Source organism: Anolis sagrei, chromosome Y (genome assembly GCF_037176765.1).
Source record: "Anolis sagrei isolate rAnoSag1 chromosome Y, rAnoSag1.mat, whole genome shotgun sequence".
NCBI classification, from domain to species: Eukaryota; Metazoa; Chordata; class Lepidosauria; order Squamata; family Dactyloidae; genus Anolis; species Anolis sagrei.
The window spans coordinates 24,566,922-24,583,445 of NC_090035.1; the positions used below are offsets into that span (position 1 = coordinate 24,566,922).

The 16,524-nt window shown below is 47.9% G+C and overlaps 1 protein-coding gene across 3 annotated transcripts in view; it reads right to left on the minus strand.

The window, feature by feature from the left end:
- Nucleotides 1-16,524, minus strand: part of LOC137095362 (leucine carboxyl methyltransferase 1-like) — a 77,572-nt gene that overhangs the window by 10,708 nt on the left and 50,340 nt on the right. Inside the window, exons 9-11 of one of the 3 annotated variants that reach the window (XM_067461956.1) lie at nucleotides 15,450-15,541; nucleotides 14,812-14,909; nucleotides 12,902-13,460 (exon numbers count right to left, since the gene is read on the minus strand). In XM_067461956.1, the coding sequence (XP_067318057.1) occupies nucleotides 13,438-13,460; nucleotides 14,812-14,909; nucleotides 15,450-15,541 (213 nt within the window). In that variant the 3' untranslated portion in view covers nucleotides 12,902-13,437. Of the gene's footprint in view, nucleotides 1-12,901; nucleotides 13,461-14,811; nucleotides 14,956-15,449; nucleotides 15,542-16,524 lie in introns of those variants that run through there. The other 2 variants (XM_067461955.1, XM_067461957.1) reach the window with 2 other exon arrangements.

The following is a 16,524-nucleotide window of genomic DNA, read 5'->3' on the forward strand; positions in this document are numbered from 1 at the left end:
CCGCCCCCCTCCCCCCTCCCCTCTCGAGTATAAAAGGCCCAACACGGGGCCAGGCCCCTCAGTTCTCTTCCGTCGTAAATCGACAGAAGGCGGGGCATGACACTCGAGGGGAGGAAGGGCGGGGATGTGCAAATTCACAGGTGACTACTCAGGAAACTACAGTTACAGGTAAGCAACTTATAATTTCCTGTCGTAGTCAACTGCGAATTGCACATATGATAGACTAGCAAGCTACTGACCCTGGACGGCGGGCGTCATGCCACCGCAGAGAACAGGACTGCTCTTCCAAATTCTGCTGCCCTCTTGGAAACAACATCCATCTTATAATGTGAGACAAAGGTAAGTGGCGTTGACCAAATGGCAGCTCTGCAGATGACTTCCAAAGGGACACCCTTCAAAAAAGCAGCAGACGTCAACACCGATCTGGTCGAATGTTCTCTGACCTGCTGAGGCAGTTCTTTACCCGACAACTGATAGCATAGGCGAATAACAGACACTATCCAAGAGGAGAAACGCTGTGGTGACAACGGTAGACCCCTCATGTCTTTGTGATATTTGATGAAAAGTCTTGGGGTTTTCCTAATCTCAGCTGTTCTTTTAACATAGAACGCCAGGGCCCTACGCACGTCCAAAAGATGCAACCCACGCTCCAAAGTGGTAGCGGGATTCTGGAAAAAAGCAAGAAAAACAATCTCCTGCGACATATGGGACTTTGTTGCTATCTTGGGCAAAAAAGCGATGTCGGTACGCAAAACAACTTTATCTTTATGAAACCTGAGATAAGGAAAATCAACAAGAGGGGCACACAACTCGCTAGCCCGCCGTGCTGATGTTATTGCTACCAAAAAGGCAACCTTCCATGAGAGGTAAGACCAATCTACTGAAGCTAAGGGCTCAAAAGGAGGTTTCATTAGTGCGGCTAGCACCACCTCTAAGCTCCAAGAAGGGGAAATAGGAGTTACACAAGGCTTCGTGTTAGCAATACCCCTAAGAAAAGTCTTGACCAAAGGGTCCGAAAAACAGGAAGGAAGGCCAGCCTTTCTCCTAAACCAGGAAATGGCAGCTAAATAACATTTCAACGATGAGGCTGAAAGTCCCTCTTCTGATAATAAAACCAAAAAATCAAGAACCAGTGGAATAGAAGCTGTCTCAGGTGTCACATTCCTGTGCGCTGCAAATTTGCTAAACCTAGACCATTTATATAAATAAGATCTCTTAGTGGAGGTCCTATGAGCCGCTTCAATAATAGAGAGAACAGGACCAGATAACTCTGCATAGTTAGTTACTGTTCTGGCCGAATGAGCCACGCTGTGAGCCCCAATTGCTGGACCTCGGGGTACAGGACCTGGTCCTGATGGAAAGTCAGTAGGTCCAGACTGCATTGTAGATGAAGGAATCTGTCCCCCACCATTTGCAGAAGGGGAGCAAACCAAGGTTGCCGGGGCCACCAAGGGGTTAGAATGCAATGGGCCCTGTCCCTCCTGATTTTTGCGATCACCCGCAAGAGCAGGAGAAATGGAGGAAAAGTGTATACTAGGTTGCCCCCCCCCCCCAATTGTGGAGGAACACATCCCCCAAAAACCCTAATGATGGGTTCGGACGGCAGCGGGAGCAAAACAGTCTGCATTTGGCATTCAGACGAGTCGTGAATAGGTCCACTTCTGGTACGTCCCACACCCTGAAGAGGTCTCTGGCCACCTCCTGGTTCAGAGACCACTCGTGGTGGGCCATGGGATTTCTGTTGAGAGCATCTGCAAGACCATTGTTCACCCCCGGAAGGTGAGTGACTATGAGATGGATCCCCCTGCAAATGCACCAGTCCCATATCTTGACGCACAGGTCCAACAGGGGTCCGGAATAGGTGCCTCCCTGTTTGTTGAGATAGTACATCACCGTGGTGTTGTCGGTGAGTACTTGGACAACTTTTCCTGACACCACCCTCTCGAAGGACTTTAGCGCCCTGTCCACTGCTAGCAGCTCGAGGACGTTTATGTGCATGGCGGCTTCGTCTACTGACCACACTCCTTGGGCGATGAGGCCCTGGGAATGCGCCCCCCACCCCAACAGGGATGAATCTGTAGTTATAGACATAACCGGACATGGTGGGTGAAAAGATAGACCCGCACACACCCATTGTTCGTCCATCCAACCCAAGAGGGAGTGGCGGATGCACGATAGAATAGCCAGTCTGGTGGAGGGGCTGTCACGGAGAGGGTCAAACACTGACAGGAACCAAAATTGGAGGGGTCGCATTCTCAACCTGGAGTAAGGGGTGACTGCCGTGGTGGATGCCATATGTCCCAATAATATTTGTATGTGCTTTGCTGTGACCTCGCGTGCCACCATAGCCTGCTTGAGCAGCTTCAATAGGTTGGTGAATCTGTCCCGAGGGAGGTAAGCCTTCTGGGAAACAGAGTCCAACAGCGCCCCGATGAACTGAATCTGGCACGTGGGTGTGAGAGACGACTTCTCCGGATTGATGACTAGACCCAGGGATTGGAATAAAGACAAAATAACAGAGATATGCAGTTTTAATTGTTCCGGCGACCTGGCAACAATTAACCAGTCGTCTATATAGGGGTAAACCATTATTCCCCTGGTGCGAAGGTGCGCTGCGACCACCGACATACACTTAGTGAACACCCTTGGAGCCGTTGAGAGGCCAAAAGGTAAGACATTGTAGGAATAAGCCATATGTCCCACCATAAATGTTAAAAATCTACGGTGATAAGGAACTATAGATATGTGGAAATAGGCATCTTTCAAATCCACCGTGGCGAACCACACCCCATGAAACAACAAAGGCATAATGGTAGTCAAAATAATCATTCGAAATCTCTTCGGTGAAATGTGATTATTGAGAGATCTTAAATCCATGATGGCTCGAAAGCCACCCCCCCTCTTGTTCACGAGAAAACAACGAGAGAAAAAACAACAGTGAAACATGGATGGGCTAGTAGGTGAGATGGCCCCTTTGTTTAGCAGGGTTTGAATTTCCTGTGATAACGGCAACGAGACAGGTGTGGATGTAATCCCACCAGTGGGGGGAACATTATCAAACTCAATTCTGTAACCATTACAAATTATAGATAAGACCCAACAATCACTGGTGATGTCAGCGCAGGCATCATAGAACAAGGATAACCTTTCATAAAACAGAAATGGAATCGTAGAAACACAACTGAGCGATGAGGCCGGCAAGAAGCGAGGGGATTCCGAAGGGTCATCCCCATTCGGCCGAAAGCTCGACAAACCCACATGTGCGTCAAACACATCGATCTTATACAGTGCATCAACCCTTCTGGGGATTGCGGTACCATGGGGGGGGGCAGTGTCAGATATCCTGGCCAATTTCAGTAAATAAGGTAATGCAGGCAAAGCAGTGGAGGACGCAACGTTCTGCTCATCCGAGGGGAACATTGGGTCCTCCACATGCTCAGGCGGCTTAGGAGCCGGTAAATCCAGAGCTTTAACCATCCTACTGACAAGGGAGGCAAATATGTTAAAATCAGGAGACCTGTCCATGACATCATCAGTAGCTCCCACAGGTTGAGCAGAGTCAGGGGAGTCAGAGGCTGAGTCAGGGTCCTCCGTTTCAGGAGCTCTATGCTCAATCACATCCTGTTCATCCTCAATGGGTTGAATTTCGGTGAGTTGCAGGGTCCCATTAGCCCCAAGGGAAGCTACTGGGGTGCTTTGAGTGGGAGGAAGATGCAAAGAGGTCCCTCCCATACCTGCTGCAGAAGAAGTTGGGACGAGCTGCTGAGGAGGAGGGTTCACCAGATAGACACCCATGGGCCCCCGGGGGGGGGGGGGTAGGGGGACATCGGAGGAGCAATGCCTTGGGTTGGTAGGTGGAGAAGTGGAGTAGCTGACCCCTGAAAGGGGGGGTTGCTGAGGCACAGGTGTGGGCACAAAGATGTATTGGCCCGCTGGAGACAGTTGCCAGAATCCCTGGAGGGGCAACGCTCCCTGAGTCGGGCCCTGAGCTGGACCCTGCCTGTAGGATCCACGACGGGAGGAAGCCCTGGACCATCTGGATCGACTCTTCCTCCTCCTCGAGTTCCCCGAGGAGGAGGAAGATGATGAGGAAGAGGATGAGTGGCCCCTGTCCCTCGATGTCAACCAGTATCGCTGGCGTCTAGAGCTCGTAGAGGAGCGAGAGGGAGATCGTGCGTGCCTAGACCTCCTGGGGGCACATGGTTGCGGCTCTGAGCCCTGGGTAGCCTCAGTCTGTAACAAAGCTTGGTGTCTCGATCCCAATAAGGCAGGCGAATCAGCCTGCTGAGAAGCTTCTCCCAGCAGGGAGGGGGCGGGCACGGTTTCTGGTGGAGAGGCCGAAGCACTGCCCTGATCGGGAGGCCCGACATCGGCAGTCCCAGCTGATTGGGAGCCTCGATGTCTAGAAGAGCCGACTCCTCCGCCGGACCTCTAAGTTCCCCAGACATCGGCGGAGTGAGAGACGGCATCGCGGAGAAGTCCCTCAGCGCGGTGGATGCGAGGTGCGCATGCGCCGAGGTCGCAGGAGCCGCCTCCTCGCACAGCGTGGCTGCTGGCAGATTTGCGGGCGCGAGAGGTTGTGCTGGTGCCGAAGGTGGCTGCAAATGAAGCATCGGGGCCACCAGAGGGAGCGCCTCCTCATCTTGCTGTGGAGCAGCAGGCAGACGAGTTGGAGGGGAGAGGAGGATTGACGAGCTTCCCACCCTTTTCACCGGGCTAACAGGCCGAGAAGAAGCAGGGCGGCCATCTTGGCGAGCTCCCTCCTTGGTTTTTTTAGCCTTCTTCTTGGCCAAGCCGCCATGTTGGGCCGATTTAAGGCCAAGTAAGTCCACTGATTTGGAGGGTTGGTTAGCTGGTGCCAGAGGGAGGAGGGCCCTTTCGTAGAGGGCTGCCTTCAACCTTGAGACCCTATTTTTTCGGATCTGGGGAGTGAAGGCCTGGCAGACCTTCCAAGGCTGGGAGAGGTGGGCCTCTCCCAGGCAAGTCAGACAAAGCGAATGCCTGTCAGTATCTGGAAGAGTATTAGGGCATTGAATGCACTTTTTAAAAGAGGTAGTCGTCATGGCCAGTATGTCTTCGTAGTCACAAGGACTTGTTCAGCTCCCTGAGACACAGTAAGCGGAACGGGCCAAGGAATAGGCAAACGAGTAGTCGTAAAACAGTCCAAAGTCAGGAGTACAGACAGTAAACGTAGGCCAGTCTAAAGTCAAGAAGAGCAGTTAGACGTAACGAGTAACTCACGAGGAAGGTTCTCAAGCTGAATCGCAAGGTGGATCAAGAGAACTGAGGGGCCTGGCCCCGTGTTGGGCCTTTTATACTCGAGAGGGGAGGGGGGAGGGGGGGCGGGGCCAGGCCTTGACATGAAATGTCTGTTTTTACTTCTAGAAGGTTCCGAGGCTGTACTGCGCAGGAGCAGGAAATATCATATGTGCAATACGCAGTTGACTACGACAGGAAAAAGGATGAAGCAAAGCCCGTCTCCTTGAAAAGCCCTTGGAGGGAGCTCAGATGCTGTTGCTTCAAAGCAAAAAAAACAAAGCAGGAAAAGCACATAAAAAGTGTGAAAGAGGGCAAAGCTGTCAGAATGGATTTGCGGGGATAGAAGCCAAAGCTGGCGCATGCTTTTGGAAGGGGGGGGGGCACCTCTGCACTTGCTTTGCCATGGCAACCCAAATCCCAGTCTACCTGCAGCTGGCACCACACAATCCCCCAAACGCAAAGGCAAACAGCACCTTCCCTTCCAAAATATAAGATGCTCTTCACACAACAGAACCCATAGCATTTTGTGTTTTGGATGCTCAGATTCATGCAACAGAATCTAGAGCATTGTTTTATTGAAAGTGGCAATTCATCAGGGCATTATCAGTGGCACCTTTGTGGGTTTCCAAGTCATTTCTAAATAATAGTAAATAAATAAATTAATGGTGACCCTTAATTTATAAAGTAAATAAATAAATTAATGGTGACCCTAAGAGACCATCCTCTCATGGGGTTTTCTTGACAGGATTGGCTCATTCCCTTCCTCTGAGGCTGAGAGAGTATGACATTCCCAGGGCACCCAGTGCGTTGCCGTAACTGAGGATTCGAATCCTACTTCCCAAAGTCATAGGCTCAATGGTCAAAACATTCCACCACACTGACTCTTTTGGGGTGAGATGTTGTAGTTTTGCTCTTCCTCTGCATCAGGTTCGACCTCATCCAACTTTGGCTGTATCTGCCTGAACTTGGCTTTAGGAGGATGAGAGGAATGTTGTCAAATACAGAAGTGCCTATGTATAGAATTGTTAGTTGTAAGACTTAAACTGTTGTATCATGCTTAATCCTGCCCCTTTTTACACTGTTTATGTATAGTTGTATGGATTGGTTGCTTGTAGCTGTCAATCAGTATTGTTTGGCTCCACCTCTTCCTGCAAGAGGGGAGAACTTCCTTTTTCTTCTTCATTCTGCCATCAGAGTTCGTACCAGATGGACGTAAGAGACCCAACTCTAAAGGACCCTGATTTAAGTTACCTCTTAGCACCAGTTCTGAGGTTTTTTTTACCCCTGGGACTCATGCTTTATGTCCAGATCGTCCTGGACAATTATTGAGGAGACCCAGGCGCCTTCAAGCAGGTTCTTTTGGCACCAAAGGAAGATCCTGAATCTTCAAACATAGGCCATCTGAACTGGGGTTGTGGTTTGCTCCGTCATTCACAGCCATTGAGGAAAGAGGAAACTTGGTGAGGCTTCTCAGCTTCAAACCCCTCGGACCCAGGACTAATTGAGACTCTAATGTATGTTTTCCTTCACTCCTCTAAAGTTTTCCAGCTCATTGCTTTGAAGAAATGACTTTGTGATAAATAAAACTTATTTTGAGCTATTTACAGCGTTTTGGGTTTTTGGGAGTTCCAGTTTCCTATAGGAGGGCAAGAAGCAATCCCCTGGGGAAAAGATGCCACGTCCATCCCTCCTTTATTGAGAGTAATAGCCCCCAGGCGCGACGGCACAGTGCAGTTATACAGTATTATCTAGAATATGAGGTCCATAGAATTGTTTTGAAGTTACTGTATTTGTTTAATTTTAAGGTGCATGTTTTTCCCATGTAAACATTGCAGAAAATGGGGTGCGTCTTATGTATATTTGTTCTCATTGGTCCTGAAATGAGGATGCGCCTTACAATTCGTAGCATATTACAACTGAAAAAATATAATATTTGCATAGATATGTTAGGTTAGTGTTTACTTTCATACCATGTCGTAGTGTGATATATTATGAAAACATGGGTTGCTTACCTGTAAATGTGTTTCTTCAAGTGTACTGTCTGTGAAATTCGCACATATGGGTTTATACCCGTGCATGCGCAGCAAGTTTTGACACTTTAAGCTCATTAAAGAATTTTAGCGAAACTCCGCCCATCCTCCCAGTCCATGGGCGGAGCTACCTTAGTTCCCCGCCGCCGGCAGCAGCGAATCACTAGGCATGACTTCAGAGGGGAGGACGGGCGGGTTCGTGCGAATTTCACAGACAGTATACTTGAAGAAACACATTTACAGGTAAGCAACCCATGTTTCTTCTTTGTACTGTCTGTGAAATGCGCACATATGGGTGACTTAACAAGCTATATACCTGGAAGTGGGTCATACCTTGCAGGAGAAGAGGACGGCTCTGCCAAATGATGCATCTTTTTTGGCGAGGATGTTCAGCTTGTAGTGGGCAGCGAACGTAGATGGCGTCAACCATGTTGCTGCTTTGCAAATGTCTTCGACAGAAACTCCCCTTAAAAAGGCTTGAGAAGCAGAAACTGCTCTTGTAGAGTGGGCCTTAATTCCTGGAGGGGGAGGTTTACCTGCCAACTGATAGACTAACTGGATTGTAGATAATATCCATGAAGCAAGCCGTTGGGAAGTCACTGGAACACCCAGGACATCATAGAATCATAGAATCAAAGAGTTGGAAGAGACCTCATGGGCCATCCAGTCCAACCCCCTGCCAAGAAGCAGGAATATTGCATTCAAATCACCCCTGACATCATTTCTATATTTGAAAAACAACTTAGGAAATTTTCTGTGAGGGGCCCTTCTATGTAAGTAGAAGGAGAGGGCCCTTTTAACATCTAGGAAATGAAGGGCAACTTCGAGGGGGGATGTTAGTTTTGGGAAGAAGGCTGGTAGCACAATATCTTGGCACATATGAAAATGGGACATGACCTTAGGAAGGAAGGTGACATCTGTGAGTAGGACAACTTTGTCCTCATGAAAGCGGATGAAAGGGGGGTCAGAATGGAGAGACGTCAACTCACTGCCCGTCATGCCGAAGTAACTGCAACGAGGAAGGCAGTTTTCCATGAAAGGTGAGAGATGTTGATAGTCGACATGGGTTCAAAGGGGGGAGAGGACGAGCTATAGGCTCCAGGCCGGGAGAGGCAGGGCTACATCCCGACTGGATTACTGCAATGCACTCTACATGGGGTTGCCTTTGAAGACTGCTCGGAAACTCCAACTAGTCCAGCGAGAGGCAGCCAGATTGCTCACTGGAGCGGCATACAGGGAGCATACCACCCCCCTATTGTATCAGCTCCACTGGCTGCCGATCCAATTCCGAGCACAATTCAAAGTGCTGGTTTTGACCTACAAAACCCTATACGGTTCCGGCCCAGTGTATTTGTCCGAACGGATCCCCCTCTACGTCCCACCTCGGAGTCTAAGATCTTGAGGCCCTGCTCTTGACCCCGCCTCTATCACAAGTGAGGTTGGCGGGGACGAGGAGCAGGGCCTTCTCGGTGGTGGCCCCTCACCTGTGGAACTCCCCAGGGAGATTAGATCGGCGAATTCCCTTCTTTCTTTTAGAAAAAAATTGAAGACCTGGATGTGGGACCGGGCATTTGGACATTCTGGCAGCTAAAGAAAGACCTTGACGATGAGCAGGAATTGACGAAACGGAATGGATTTACAGAACTCTGAACGCTGAGCATAGGATTAGTTTACTATTTTGTTAGTGTATTGTTATGTACTGATTATTTTAATTTGTTAATTGTTTAAGTGCTGTTATGTATGTATGTATATTTGATATAGGCATTGAATTGTGCCTTCCTTTGTAAGCCGCCCTGAGTCCCCCCTCGGGGGTGAGAAGGGCGGGGTAAAAGTAACTGAAATAAATAAATAAATAAATACAGGTGGATGGATATTTTTATATCCTTTGAGAAAAAGCCGAATTAGAGGGTCTTGTAAAAGGGATAGTTGGCCTGATTTTCTTCAGTACCAGGAGAGTGCTACAAGGTAGCATTTGAAAGAAGAAAGGATATAGCCCTTATTGGATAGATGAACTCAGAAATCCAAAACAAGGGACACATGGGCTGAAGTAGGTTGATGTCCCAAAGGTTGTAGGAATTTTTGGAACATGTTCCATTTGTATGTATAGGATTTTTTGGTAGATGACTTTTGGGCTGCCTGAATTATGAGTCGGACTGATTCAGAGAGGTGGGACATGGTGTGATCATGCCGTCAATTGAAGGCAACTTTAGGAGGTCTGGCTGGTGGATCAGACTGTCTTGGAGTGTGAGGAGATCAGGTTCTGGCAGAAGGCGAAGGAAGGTGCCCTGTGACACCTGAAGGAGAGGGGTGAACCACGGCTGGCGTGGCCACCACAGGGCGATGAGAATGCAGTTCGAGTTGTCCGAAATGAGTTTTGTTACAACCCTGGTGAGGAGGGGGAGGGGAGGGAAGGCGTATAGAAGGCGTTGGATGGCGTTCTGCTCAGGTAATCCGCTAGAGTGTTCTCCTCTCCAGGGAGATGAATTGCTATGAGATATAGGCGTCTCCTAAGCAACCTGGGAATGTGCGAGGGTGGAGCCTTGCGCAATAGAGTGCAGTGGGTGTTTGTTGGGGATGCGAAGATGTCTATCTGTGGAGTGTCCCACTGGAGTGTTAGTGGAAGTGTTTGGGGTTCAGGCGCCATTCATGGTTGTTGGATGGCGTTCTGCTCAGGTAATCTGCTAGAGTGTTCTCTCCGGGGAGATGAATTGCTATGAGATATGTGTTGTGGAGGATACACCATTCCCAAATTTGGGTGGTGATGGAGAGGAGAGTGTAGGAGTGAGTTCCCCCTTGTTTGTTCATGTAATATTTGACAGTTGTGTCTGTTAGTATTTGTAATGTTTGATTGGAGACTAGGTTCGAGAAGGCTCGAAGAGCTTTCTCGACTGCTAGGAGTTCTAGGGCATTGATGTGGTGTTGTTGTTCATGAGGGGACCAGTGTCCACTGATTGTGAGACCCTGAAGGTGAGCACCCCATCCCATGGAGGAGACGTCTGTTGTCAGGGAGAATGATGGGTGAGGACTTATGAAAGGTAGCCCCGAGCATACATTGGACTTCTTTGTCCACCATGGCAGGGAGTGGAGTATCGTAGGGGGGAATGGAGGGTCATGGATTGTTTGTCGTGAGTGGGGTTGAACACCGAGAGGAACCATGATTGGAGGGGGACGAAGGCGGAGGCGTGCAAATAGGGTGACGTTGGTGGTGGAAGGCATATGGCCAAGGAGGGACTGGATAGACCAGGCGGAGCAGTGGCCCTGTAACTGGAGGTCGATGATGGAGTCTCTGAGTAAGGGTAAGGGAATCGAGGGTCAGAATAGTGACCTGGATGTCTCGAGGAGGAGCGCAAGGGGCTCCTGGCTCTGGATCGGGACCAGGAGGAAGGAGATCGCCTCCTGCGCCGCGAGCACCTGCCACATGGCGGAGTGGGAGGCTCGGAGTTGTTTGCTGGTACCGGGGAGGGAGGGGGTTGAAGAGGAAGAAGTTGTGCTGGAGGGAGGGAGGGAGGAGAATCAGGGAGAGCAGCTACAGCCTCGTGGTCAGTACCGAGCTGGGAGGAGAGAAGTTCAAAGGGGAGGAGGGGGATTTTCGATCTCCAGAAAGGGAGAGGGTTGATCTCACCCCGTTTGGAGCAGCTGAAGCAGCTGAGCCGGGAGCTCTAATGTGGGAGGGCTCAAGGGCTGATTGCCAGTGAGTTGCTGTCCCTGAGTTTTATCTTGTTTGTCTTTAGATTTTTGCTTTGGGCGCTGAGAAGGGTGTTTTGAAGATTTTGTTTTTTTTCGCGGCGCTTAAATTAAATAGAGTCAATGAATTGGAGAGAGAGTGATGTCTGTGTCTTTGCTGCTGGCACGGAAAGAGGAACTAAGGTAGCTCCGCCCATGGAGCCTTTTATATGACTGGGAGGATGGGCGGAGCTTCGCTAAAATTCTGTAATGAGCTTAAAGTCTCCGAATTTGCTGCGCATGCGCAGGGATAAACCCATATGTGCGCATTTCACAGACAGTACAAAGAAGAAATATACTTTCTTTCACCCCACAACCTCTGAGGATGCATGCCATAGATGCAGGCGAAACGTCAGGAGAGAATGCTTCTGGAACATGGCCATACAGCCCAAAAAACTTACAGCAATTCAGTGATTCCGACCATGAAAGCCTTCAACAACACATAGGTTTTCTTTGTATGATTTTCTACCTACTTCTAAATAAAATGTAATTAAAAATGAACGCAAATGTTCATAGAGGAACATAACGTACTCATAAGACATCGATGGGTTATATCTGGATGGCCTCTTATTGCCTCATGCTAAGCACACTTCTGTCTGCTGCAGTCTCTATATAGAGAGAGAATACTATATAACCAGAAGCGAAGGTGTCCGCATTTCATGTTGTACTTCCTTCAAGAGGTGAGGGCCTCTCCGAAGTTATATAAATTGAGGTTGAGGAGATTAATAAGACCAAACTGTCAGCTGACAAATGTGCCACCTCCTCCATCCAAACTAAGGAACGTCGTCGATAAAATCTGGGGGAATGTGGCCTCAGCTGCCTGCTGTTCAAATAAGAAAGGGTTTTATTGGCATGCCAACCTTTGGCAAAAATGCCTCTCGGGAAACAATGGAGGGGAGAAGGTCAACTTCCTGCAAAACATATTGCTAAAAAAAGAGAAAGAGACAATGGAAACCGGTTGCAGATGGGAAGCGAAAAGGGGAGGTAAATGGTATTTTTACAAAAAAGAAACAATCAAAAGTCAAGTCGATTTGACAAAGTGTTTTTCAATCATTAGCAAAAGGACCTGGCTTTGCAAGGATTGGGAATAAAAATCTGGTCGATGCACCAAAGCTGACAAGCCAAAGCGGCGATCGAGAATCAAGGCCTGGGCTGGGACAACATGCACTCTTAATTGAGCCTTGTTAATTAAAGCCCAAATCCAGTTTCGATTACACAAAATGAGCCTAATTGCTTATGCAAAGCGCATGGATTCTGAAAATCAATCCTATATGGGCCTGGATGCTGTGGGAATTCAAAGCCCTTTGGACATTGATGGGCTGCATCGCCCAACACCCCCTGGCTTTTGTGGGCCATTTCCCAGAGGTTTATCCTTATTAATGCTAGAAAACCATGGGGAAATGTGCAGTTGCAAAGGATCATTGTGGTTCTTTGTATTTCTCAAATTGTACAACACGATCCATTGCAAGAAGAATCCTAATTTCAGTACCAACAACAAAAAACACATACACTTTCAAATCTAGGAAGCACCTCATTTTAGATATGTTTATGTGAGTAAACAGTGCATTTCAAAATGGAAGAAATATTGTACGGGAGAGAGTGGGGGTTTTTTTTTTGTCCAAAAAACACTTCCTAAGCAGACAAAAATGATATTTCCCCACCATTTTCTGTGTAAAAAAATGTAGTTTTGCACACTTCCATGATTTTACCAATGCCAGGGTTTTCTTGTCATTTTCTTGACTAATATCCAAAATGTTTTAGAATATTTATTCCTTTGCGAATAAGGAATCCTGGTAGTGAATAGGCCAACCACCTCCAGAGGACTGTTCTTGTGGTTTCAGACCCAAAGGATCGAGGGAGAAGCTGAAAGAAGGCACTTTGACATTGAATTACAAAAAACCCACTGTTTATTAACCCCTGGTGGAGAGGCCGGAGGAGAGGGCGGTTGAGGATAGAGGGAGAGTCCTGGTCCAACGCCAAATGGTAAAAAGCAGGAGAATGGGCTTGTCCTTCCTTGCGATGGCTGGCCAGAGGCACACAGAGGGGGGATGGACCCAACATGGCCGCTCTGGGGCAGCCATGCCACTCAACGGACCCTTTCACTCCTCCCAGTCCACTCTTCCGTGAGACATGGACACCAGTTCCTCCTTTTGCTCACACTTCGCTTCACAATAATAACTTAAGGAAACAAGAGAGAAACTAGAAAAAACGTCCTACAGATCCTTGCAAGAGAGCCTCTTCAGGACCTCGGCTGCCGACCAAAAACTGGTCCTTTATTCAGACACAAAAATGGGGCTGCCGGATGTTTCAGTGCGGAAGTGAGTTAGAGAGCCGCACCTGAAAAGGCCCCACTGTATGTTCCCCCCCCCCCCCAAAAGTGCTGTCAGTGAAGGAGGAGCATCGGCTTCAAGTGGCACAAAAGGCATTATAGGGTGATGTCCAAGAGACCTGAAGGATTGGAATGGAAAGAGGAAGAGAAGGATCAAGGTCAAAGCTGTCTAACATATTTCCATTAAAGGCTACCTCAATCTTATTAGGGTTGCCTTCAAAGGGCCATTAAATCAATGGAGACAGAGGGGCAACTATTTTTTTTTACATAGCAGTTTTTGCCCTTTACTTTTTTGCTCCAGATGTTACTGAGCAACAACTCCCATCCCTTTTTATTATTGGGGATGATAGGAATTGCAGCCCAACAGCATATGTGGCTAGGAGGTGGGGGACATGTTAATGCCAGGCATCATATACCCACAAGCCTTGGATCTCAATCTAGATCCCACTCAAGAGAACAAATGGCAGCCTCCTTGATTTTCCTGCATCCCAACTTCCACCTGCTCTAGTCTTGATGTCTAAGGATGAGAAACACAACAGACAAGCATCTGGTGGGCCACATAAAAGGACATGTGGGATGGATTCACCTCAAAGGCCTTGATTTTGACCCATGTGACTTAGGTCATTTTGGATTCAAAATGGAGGCATCCAAAATGCTGATCAGATGTGTTTGTGGACAACGGCAGCCCGAACACTCATCTATATCTAAATCTTAAGGGAGTTACTTTCCAGGATTGCAATGGTACCATTTCTGGTTAATAAAATCACACTGTTACTATTTAATTGTTTTTTAAACTTTGGTATTGCACTTTTTAAACGTGATTAAGTGTGGGATGCTTAGCCGCCTTGCATCCTCATGAGGGTAAAAGGCAAGGTATAAACAAAGATAACAACAACAACAACAACAATAACGAGCTAGAAATTGTGACAGTTGCAGCCTTGGAAAAGAACTCCCTTAAATTATAATCCAGGAAATAATAATAATAACAATAATAATCCCACCTTTCCTTGCAACTTGAGGTTCAACAGGGTTCAAACAGAGAGATGAATTGGCACAGACCACTATCCTGTCAGACTCCTTTGGGATGAATGGCCATTTAAAGAGGTAGGCATTTTCCCATCACTCTGGATGCTCTATTACTAACATCAACATAAAGCGACTCCAGGGCAGGGTTCTCAATCCATCCCTCTGCTCCTTCCAAGAAGGGACCCAACTAGACCTCCATATGGTGACTTCCCAGCTTCTATGGGGGCCTTTATGCTGCCTGTCTGAATAGCTTGAATTGCCCCTCCTGAGGCATAAGTGACCGGCTGAAAAGCCAACCACAGCTGGTATTTTTGGCCTTGTCCACTACTTGGATGTCTCCAAAATGGGAATCTGGTCCTCAGGCCCCTCACCTTGGGAGACCTCACGAGATGTCCCTCCATTATGCCGACCCTCGCAAAACGATAGAACAGAAGGGGGCCTTACCCAAATCCTGGGTGTCTTTGGCGGCCCAGGAGAGACAGTAGTGATGCATGAGCTGCTCCAGAAGTTCCTTCTCGTCCAGGAATTCAATGGCCTCAATTCTGCAGCAAAGAAGACAAAGAAGGCAGCGCGGAATGCAGGCGCTTTCTTCAGAAAGGATAAAACAATGACTTATATCACTATGGGCATCTATTCCCGCAACTTCCAATCCATTGAGAAATCATCATCATCATCATCATCAAAATAAAATATTAACACAGCATAGAGTGGCTGCAATAATAATAAAGTTTGTTCGTTTGAAATCTAGTCTTAAATGTATTGGCCTCCCAACTAGAGCAAATCCAATGAGGATTTGCACAAAGTATTAGTTCTTATTTCATGGCTTGGCTTTACCTGGGATCAGAAACTGAACGTAGATCCTTTTTTCTAGGCTTCAGTTCAGGGTCCCAGGAAAACTACATTGCTGGTCTAGGCTTGTTTATATGCTGCAGGAAAAAGGACCTCTCTGTATTGACCGCCTTGTCATCGCTTAATGCTGAACTGGGCAAGACTTGTCCCAACTTGCCTTGACCAGTAGGGGAGAACTGGACCAAGAGGCATGGCCGCACGGGACTTGCTGTTCCCTTTGGCACTGGACTCACCGTTTGACGTCATCAGATGGCAGGGCATTGTAGACTTCCACCATGTCCATGGCGTGTGCCATCTCCCAGCCGTTCTGCAGGAAGCGCTCCTTCTGCAAAGGAAAAAGGTTTCAACATACATACAAAGTGTGAGTAGGTTCTCCAAATTAAAGAGGGAGCGGTTAGAGACAATCGGGTCTAAGTTAGGCAAAGCCGAAGGGAAAAAACCTGCTTAGAAAATGTCCCAAATTATGAGGGATTTCATAAAATTCTTGAGTTGGAAGAGACCCCAAAGGCCACCCAGCCCAACCCTTTTCTGCCAGGCAGGGAAAGACAATCTGATCTCTCCTGACAGATGGCCACCCAATCTTTGAATCATAGAATCCTAGAGTTGGAAAGGACCCCAAAGGTCATCCAGTCCAACCCCCTTCTGCCAGGCAGAGAAACACAATCTGATCCCTTTTGACAGATGGCCATCAAGCCTGAATCATAAAACCCTAGAGTTGGAAAGGACCCCAAAGGTCATTCAGTCCAACCCCTTTCTACCAGGCAGGGAAACACAATAGATTCCTCCTGACAAATAGCCATTTGGGCTCTGAATCCTAGAATCCTAAAATTGGGAGAAACTCCTAAAGGCCATCCAGTCCAACTCCTTTTTGCCAGACAGGGAAACACAATCCAAGCCCTCTTGACAGATGGCCACCCAGCTTCTGTTTAAAATCCTTCAAAGAAGGAAATTCCATCACCTTTATAGGCAATCTATGTATAACTAGAGTTACAAGAGGCACCAGGGACCATCTAAGCTCAACTCCCTTGTGCCTTCATACAGCAAAAGCACAATCCAACCCCTCCCAACAGATGGCCATCCAGCCATGTGGAAAGCTCATGGAGAAATAGGGCTAGAGAATCCCAGAGTTGAAAAAGACTCAACAAAAACTTCAAAGCACTGCAAGTGCTGCTTGAAAACAGAGCAGACAATGCTTCAAGCCATGGCAAGCCCCCATTACAGACTTTCCATAGCAAAGCTGACTATGGAACCATTACAAATAGGGGGAAATGGCGTTCTCCTAACCTCCCACCTGGAAACCTCCCAAAG